The 8,874-nt window shown below is 29.9% G+C and overlaps 1 protein-coding gene across 1 annotated transcript; it reads left to right on the top strand.

Moving 5' to 3' along the window:
• The first annotated feature begins 4,745 nt into the window (after nt 1-4,745).
• On the top strand, nt 4,746-8,742 carry LOC148231281 (sodium-coupled monocarboxylate transporter 2-like). The gene is made up of 11 exons (XM_088195101.1): nt 4,746-5,002; nt 5,073-5,232; nt 5,304-5,421; nt 5,617-5,684; nt 5,769-5,923; nt 5,992-6,132; nt 6,200-6,308; nt 6,484-6,593; nt 7,811-7,985; nt 8,053-8,306; nt 8,373-8,742. The coding sequence occupies exons 1-11, from the start codon at nt 4,824-4,826 to the stop codon at nt 8,632-8,634; spliced, it is 1,731 nt and encodes a 576-aa protein (XP_088051227.1). The 5' UTR covers nt 4,746-4,823; the 3' UTR covers nt 8,635-8,742.
• The last annotated feature ends 132 nt before the right edge of the window (nt 8,743-8,874 follow it).

Genomic DNA, 8,874 nt, shown 5'->3' with positions numbered 1-8,874 from the left:
AATACTCTCAAACTTGAAACGAGATAAATGGATCGATAGAAAAATAAAAGCATCTGCGGTAGATAATAATTTAATTCGCAAAATAGGCTCACAAGATTTTTTAAATAATATTTAAAAGGCCTGGAATTTCCAAATTAGATAACACCTTTCTGAAATTTGCATTTATTAGTTAACAAAAATATTTAATGCTTGCTTATCTTTTGTATATACTCCAACCACCGCTAAAATCTTACTAGAATCTGCATTTATTTATTATTCATTGTTCGCTGTATAATTGCAATTCTGTTTTTGTCTGTGTGAAACATGTCGGCCGTCACAGTCAAATTTTCTAATAATTATGCAGATACTTATAATGCATAAATTCAAAATCAAACTATGTACTTTTGACAGTGTTTTAAAATTTTATATATGTATTTTTGATAAATAATAATATTATATTATTTAGAATTATTGTTTGCAATTGAATTAGTTGAATTACAAATGGGAATAATTAAATCAATTTTTTATCGATACATATAAATATTTAATAAAATCGATCTCATGTAAATGTAAACTATATAATAAACATTGTTACGAAGATATACATATTTTTCTGATTCTAGTTATTATCTTTATTGTATTATAATATACTTATTTACCAACACACTCATATTTATCTAGCATTGCGTTAATATTTCATATATTTTATCATAATGTCCCCATATTGAACGTTTCATTATTACATCCTGTATAATCTGGAAGGACCCGAAGTCGTAAGTGATTATGTAAGTGATATTACCGGGATTCAAATTGGAGCTGGTAATAAAATTTAAAATGCAATCATCGCTTCTCTAATAACAGGTTTCCAATTCGAGAGGTGGTAATGGCGGCCTGAAAAGCGGCGTGCCTTTGGACAAACCCAAAATCCGGCTTTATCCCCGGGAAATAATCTGATATGATTAATGGCTATAGATTAGCCGAGGATTGCGCCGCGGATGCCTTCGGGAATGTGGGCTCTATAAGTCTAATTGATTCCCGTTTCGAGATCCGGAAGGATACGTCGGCTGCTACATCAAAGATTAATTCGTTCGAGGATCTGATTTGCCATACATTGATAATTTGCGGCGCGCGTTGGCGGATGGTATACAAAACCGACGTAGAACATAACATATAAAAGCAGAATTGATAAATAGACAGGTTAACCTAAAAAAATAAAATAAACATAAAAGTTGGACCTATGAAATACACCACTATCAACAGCTGTTGTGAGCCTTGACATCATCCAAGATCATCTGTTACCTCGCTTTATTGTGGGCCACGCAGTGCCAGTTGCTGAAGTCAAATGATCAGAGATCTTTCACTATTAGTCTGGGTAATACAAACGCTCCTCTTAAATGTAATACTTGCACTACACTCTCTGGAAGTTGTCCGAACCGATGTTCAACTGAAGTCGGCCGAGGTTGCAGACTTCCGTGTAGCGGCCACACTGCTACAAATTTTATATACCGTCCAGACGGCGGGGTGAATGACGTACGCATGGCGGCTGCTGTCATGTACAGCTGGCATATTTGCGCGCGATCGAAAAATGTGCCTAATAATCGCAATTTTAATGTCATATTATTAAAATTACGCTACTGATAATTATAAAAGTTTGTGTGTGCACTCACCAATACAATATCAGTGAAAACTTTACGGTCGTAAATATTCAATTTACGCAAAATCTTTGTCGGCTTTTGCAAAATGCAATAAGGCATAAAAATTATACTTATCGCCATCGATTCTTAATAAGAATTCGTTATGATGTGACATTTATATAAACCGATCTAGGAAAATACATAAGGATATTCGAAACGATTTTTTTAACAAAATCAAGTACCAATAACTATTTTTCAATTATTTAATTTTATATGAAAAAAATATAATAACAATATCTGTTAGAAGAATATACTATCAAAAATATATTTAATCCTTTTTGGTGCCTTAAAATAGTCAAAGATGTCAGTAAGAGTTATGTGGTATTATAGCTTGACCACGTGACCACAATGCAGCGCTCGACGTGCGTGTTAACCATAGGACGCCTACGCGCATACTGAAATTGAACCGAGCTACTCGTTCTATCTCAGTTTGCAAAAAACCATATCATTATCTATCTCACTCTCGTCACTTAACACGCGAGAGAGCGAAAGAGGAAGTATCTCACCGCTCGCGCTCGAAAGAGCAGCTCCGACTTCGGTTTCTTTGACTTCGGTCCGTTTGCCGACAATGTTCAAAAGCGCTCGAAGCTGGCCAAGTCGACTGAATTACCCCCACTTTACCTCCCGTTCTCGGTTTCCTCGGACAACTTCCGAGAGATTTTAGACCGAAGTAACTCACATATTCTCCGTCCTTGGCCAACCTTGGATAACTTCCAGAGAGTGTAGTGCAGGCATTAGTCTTTTTACAGATGTTGAATCGTTCATACAGGACAGCAAGTATCCGGTTCATCCGAGGCACGGTGGGAGTAAACAAATTTCTGGGGCCCTTTCCTTGATGAGCTCAGCTCTGGAAAAAATCATAGCAAGAATATATTTATAAAAAAAATAAAAATCGACCTCAAATAATGAATCTGAATCAAACGTTATTTGAGATGTATAAACCGACGTATTTAAGGTATAAGTTTCTTTAGTATTTTTTTATACATTTTATACAATGAGTAAAAGGAGCGGAACATTGCCTTCAAAAGAACCCACTTTCTATGTAGTTCTTTCACAATAAACATTATTATTTAAAAGAACAGATTGTAATTTCTTGACGCGGCTACATCTGTGTTGAAATTTGTTTGCAAATCAAATAATTGTTGACTTTATTGCTTTTTTAACGTTATAAAAATATTAGAAATGAGAGTAAATATTCAACGAATATAAATTAGTAGCAGTAAATTAAGTTATTCGATCAGAAAATTCAGATTAAATACCTAAAGGAAAAAACAAATAGAAACTATATAAATTTAATGTTTCTATAGATTATATTATCGATAATTTGACAACTAAATTTAATTCACATATTGTTCTACAGTTTATCAACATTTCGATATCACACTATGTTTTAAAAATATGATAGCTATCCTTACCGATATTATTATGCTCTTTTAATATAAAAGGGCTGATCAAAGTATTTTTAAATCAAATTTTGGTCAATAAGAGAGCGCAAAAACAATTATCACTTCTCAGAAGGCAAAAATTCACGTCAAAATCAATAAAATCGTGTCGGCGCCGTCGCGATTCAATTTTTTCTTCTCTGAATTTAATTTTTAACTCTGTAAATCGTATCGCTTTGTATGAACGGTATAATAATACATGTAAACAAAAGAAATATATTTAAAAATAATAATAAAAATTTAAATTTAATATGCTTCATTGCTTTCCGAGGCACCGGTAATGTATTCTGTTGTTTCGACCAATGAAAAATAAGCATTCAAATATAAAACAAGATGGCCGACCGTAACGTGACAACAGTTTTAAATAATTATTATTTATTAGTTATATTTTGTTTCGCGACAATAATTTTCATTAATTCGTCATCGGATTGCAAATTAATTACGTGTGTTATAACTTTAAAAACCATATACATAATGCGTTGAGGATTAAAAGAATACATTGAATAAACAAGATAAACAATCATAAAACAATCTTCATAATGAAATCTTCAAATTTTAAATTCCCGTCGACGGGCTCCAAAGCTGAAAAGTGAGTTTTTCCTTTTTTAATATATAATCATTATCATTGCTTCAGATTTAATGCACCTATATGTTAGATTGGATTGAACCAGGTACGTTTTAAATGTAAACATGTAATATATACTTAGTACGTAGGTAGGAGGTTAATTTCGATCAAACCGTATAAATGCTAATAACACGTATTTTTTTATCTATTGATTTTTAGGGATTTTTCATGATGATTGCGTGACAATGATTGTGATGCAGTCGGTTATTTAGCTGAAGAATTTTGGTTACAGCAAAATAAATTAAAACCATTTTGCAGAAAAAAAAATTCATGAGTGACGAATTGCATCATACATATGTATAGCTTCTTGGATAGAAGACATTTTACAATGATTATAAATATGTGATTGCATACCTGGAATAATCGATAGCCAAAATGGTCAGTATAGCAATTAAAAAATTCAAACAGTATTATTTAATATATTAAATTCAGTTTAATAAAATAAATGGTAACATCTATGGTTTATATAGCAATTAAAAAATGCAAACAGCAATAATTATTTTAATAAAAATCCAGCATGAATCTACGTAATTAAGTAAAATAAAATGCTAATATTGTGGCTAAGTAAATAATGCAGATGCTCAACATGTACAAGGATAATACTAAAAATGTGCATTTTAAAAGAAATAAGCTGTTGCTCGTTGTGAGTATGCATAATAAATGCCGTTGTTGCATTACGGCTGGGATAATATGAAACGTTGCATAACTTACAAATCTTTTACAGGGTATTTTTGATACGTTCCTTAGGGATATATTGCAGTGAACATCAAGAATTTCTGTGTTATATCAAGTATTTCTGAGATACTAACTGACAAACTATTGAAATTAACTTATGTTTGATGCTAATGTTAACATTACCAAATCAGTTTACTTTGTCATTATGTTTTATTTTAAATTAAATTTCTTTGAGTTGATAATAGTATTTGAGTTACCTAAGCGGGTGACAAATCAATGTCAAGTTATCTTGTGACAGAACTAAACAAGCAAATTAAATTGTCGTTTCCTCTCATTTTCATATTGTCATTCAAACAGTGCACGTCTATGTATAAACGTTAGATCATTTATATATTTTATTTAATAATCATGGATGTGGCACATTTTAATTGGACGGACTACACCGTCTTTGCGTTAATGCTAATAGTTTCTATGCTGATCGGTATATATTTTGGATTTTGCGTTAAAAAAAGTAACACAGTAGATGAATATCTACTCGGTGGAAAAACCATGGGAAAATACCCAGTGGCGCTCTCTTTAATAGCTAGGTGAGATATTATGTTTTTTTGCTATTAAACAATGTAACTATTCAGTTTAAATATAAATATTTTATTCTAGTTCAGTTTCTGGTATAACTCTGATAGGAGTACCTTCAGAAGTATACACATCAGATCCAACATATTGGAACGTAGTACCAACTTTCATACTGGCTTGCGTTGTCAGCTACTATTGTTTTCTACCTATTTTCTTTGATCTAAAAGTGACTAGTGTTTATGAGGTGATAGCCAAAACATTATTTTATTTCGTTTTAATTTTATTTTAATTAAAAATATTTAATATATTTTTTAGTATTTGGAACTAAGATTCGATCGATCAGTTCGCCAATTGACGTCTGCTTGTTATAATCTATCATACATGCTTTATTTACCAACAATTATATACGTACCATCGTTATGTTTAAATCAAGGTAATAATATTTATATAAAATAATAATATATATAACAACGTATTACAGGTATTTAATGATACTAAAAATGATAATTTGTTCAAAAAATTTAGAAAATTTTATGTAGTAAAATTAGTAATAAAATCTAGTATTAAAAACCTAGCTTATTTACATTATTAAGTCATAAAGGAATTTAAATTTTTATATTTATTTTAGTCACTGGCATAAACTTGCATATCATCACAGTCGGCGTAACACTTGTTTGCGTATTTTACACAATGATAGTAAGTATTATTTATACAAAAAAATAAACCGTTTTTTACATATTGTTTATGTTTATAACACGCCATAAATTTACACGAGAATAGGGAGGTCTAAAAGCTGTCATTTGGACAGATTTCTTTCAAACCGTGATAACAATCATTGCTTGTTTTATGATAATGGCAATCGGAACACAACAAGTTGGTGGTATAGGCCATGTTTTTAATGTTGCTTATCAAGATGGAAAATTAAACATTTTTGAGTAAATATTTTAAATAAATTACATTTAAAAGTATACCACAAATCTTTAAAATAATGAATATTTTGCAGCATGGACCCATCTCCGTTTAAACGATCGACTTTCTGGACCGTTTTCTTTGGAATGTTCGTGGCATGGACTATACAGATTGGAACTGCCCAAGCAAATGTTCAAAGATTCATGTCGTTAAAAAACCCTAAAGACGACAAAGCGTATGTTGAATTAATATAATCAATAAAATATTTCATCATGTTCTTATTATTAATAAATATTTTTCAGAGTGCTAGTATTGTATTGGTTAGGATTTGCATACCTATCTACAATTAGTGTTTATGCAGGTTTACTGATTTATGTCACTTATTACGGATGTGATCCAATTAAAAATAATGTATATGAATCTATCAATAGAAGAGAATGAACTTATTTAGAATCCGATTAAATTAAAAAAATATATCATTTATATATTTATCAATCAGAACATATTTCTAAATTATCTCACTCTCTACCTTTATTTATAATATTTTGTTAAATAATATAATATACAAAACTTATATGATTTTCAGATGGTAAATCAAGCAGATCAAATATTTGCTTTTTATGTGTTAGATAAAATAGGACACATACCAATGCTACCTGGGTTTTTTATTGCCGGTGTTTTCAGTGCTGCTCTCAGGTATTTAATTTATTAAATTTATTATTTAATGTATTGTACAATATAACACAAATTGTTACAGCGTAATATTTTTTTATTTTGCTAGGAAACAATTTTGGTTTACAGCCTTCAAATTAAAATACCTTTTTCTCAGCCAATAATCATATTTTTATATATAAAATAAACATCATTAGAAACGCTATTTTTTGCAGCATTTTGGTTGTTACTTTATCAGAAGATATTGAAATAGCAATAAGTGAAAATTAGTTGGCAAAATGTCGAAAAACTATGGTGATTTTTTTTATGGATCAATTAACTATCACGCATTGTCGTGCTAAAAAATATACCTTTACTGTTGAACGTTGCAGATACAACGTATTTTTAATTAGTGTTTCTTCTTACTCAACTCGTACTGGTATTTTCGAGCTTCTGAATGTTACAATACCCGGTTCTATTTTTAAATACATAAACTAAATTCAAAATATTTCGGGATTAGTTTTTGCTTTCTTTCAGTTTCTGCTACACTCTATTATAAATATTTTTTAATTTATTATCTATTTTTAAATTATCCAGATCCTTAAAATTACTAATGCATATCTCAAATAAAGGAGTAATATTTTCTTTAAAAAAATGAAAAAATATTGTTTAAAATTCTGAAATTGATTTGCTAGCATACATTCGATCGCATGCACATGATTAGAGACCACTGAGATATATTTTGAACCTCAATATTGAGGAATAATTTCGGAAAATGTACATTTAGGTAGCCGTCTTAAACCGTTAAAATATTGAATTATTAAAATGCATAACGCTTAGTAAAAAATTTGCGATAAAATATTAAGCTAGGAAAACTCTGTACAGAATATTTAAGAAATTATGGTATAACTGGAATAATAAAAAAATAAATGTAAGACAATATCGTTAATTTTATAAAAAAATATAGTGATGATCCAGAAAAAAACTTCAAGATATGACATTTAATTTAATTTTAGAAAATGTTCTAGCACTTTTAACACTGATAAAAACTTTTTATTCATATGTGAAAACTAGGTTTGTGACTAAGGCTTAATATTTAATATAATAGCATAATATATCGTTTGTCACGGCCGTAAATTCAACTAAAAGCTTTTTGGCCGTGTTAAGTCTGCCATTATACTTGCTGATTTAATCCATTCATGGAGTAGTCGAATTATTATTTGGAAGGGTAGTTCAAAAAAATGTTTTTTTTTCACTTTCAGCTCACTATCAACAGGCTTGAACACAATCGCAGGGACAATATACGAAGACTATATAAAAAAATCTGACAGCAATGAAGTAAAGGCACAGCTGATAATGAAGTGTATCGTTTTTATAGTCGGAGGTTTTTCGATCGTATTTGTGATGTTGATTGAAAAAATGGGCAAGATTCTATCTGTAAGATTGTTTATCAAAGCGTATATTAAAATCGTGTGTACTTATTGTTGTAAAATATTCTTCACAGGTAAGTTATACTCTCACTAGCATCGCATTCGCTCCGGTGGGCGTTCTATTCTGTCTGGGAGTATTCTTTCCTTGGGCAAACTCAAAAGGAGCGTTTTCAGGAGCTTTAAGCGCTTTTGCTGTACTTGCATGGTTAGCTATAGGAGCAAATATGTCGAAAATCAACTTTGCATCTTCAAACGTATACCCAATAGATACATGCGATTATAGCAACGCCACTGAATCTGTATTAGCTTTTAACTCAACAAGCTTCACGTAAGTGATTTTTTTAATTAAATAAATTTAAATATAATACATTTAAAATATATGCATATGTTACAGAGATCAATTGGAAGTAACGGAAACAGATGATGTATTTATCCTGTATAAAATTTCTTATATTTTGTACATGTTCGTTGGACTTGTTGTGGGCGTTATTGTTGGTCTCATTGTGAGTTTTATCACTGGTGCTACTGACATTTCTAAATTAGATCCTGTTTTAATATCACCACCTTTAAGAAGATTTTTACCTTTGAATTATAATCTAGAGAAAGATGTTAATTTGAAATTAATGACGAATGTCGAAATGAAAATTATAAAATAAAAGACTGATTATTATACAAATTAAAACTTCAATAAGCTTATTTTTTTATTATTTATTTCGCTATTAGTCATTAATTACACTAATAAAATAATATTATTAAAAAAATGGATTGTCGATTAAATAATTATTATATCTATGAAAACAATATTTATTTTTAATGTATGTTAATAATAGTATGATTTTAAAATATATTTTTCTTTTCAACAATTATTTTTTCTACTAAATAAAAATTAAAACTTT

This window comes from Plectrocnemia conspersa, unplaced genomic scaffold, assembly GCF_051122295.1.
Source record: "Plectrocnemia conspersa isolate PC_06_02 unplaced genomic scaffold, ASM5112229v1 ptg000010l, whole genome shotgun sequence".
Taxonomy (NCBI): Eukaryota; Metazoa; Arthropoda; class Insecta; order Trichoptera; family Polycentropodidae; genus Plectrocnemia; species Plectrocnemia conspersa.
The sequence above is the reverse complement of the archived record's forward strand: the minus strand, read 5'-3'. Positions and strand labels throughout refer to the sequence as shown.

Excerpts from the sequence above, each read along its gene's own strand:
- LOC148231281 (XM_088195101.1), top strand. The coding sequence starts at position 4,824 with ATGGATGTGGCACATTTTAATTGGACGGACTACACCGTCTTTGCGTTA. Across the intron at positions 5,003-5,072 it reads GCGCTCTCTTTAATAGCTAG|TTCAGTTTCTGGTATAACTC; the intron begins GTGAGATATTAT and ends ATTTTATTCTAG. Across the intron at positions 7,986-8,052 it reads AAATGGGCAAGATTCTATCT|GTAAGTTATACTCTCACTAG; the intron begins GTAAGATTGTTT and ends TATTCTTCACAG.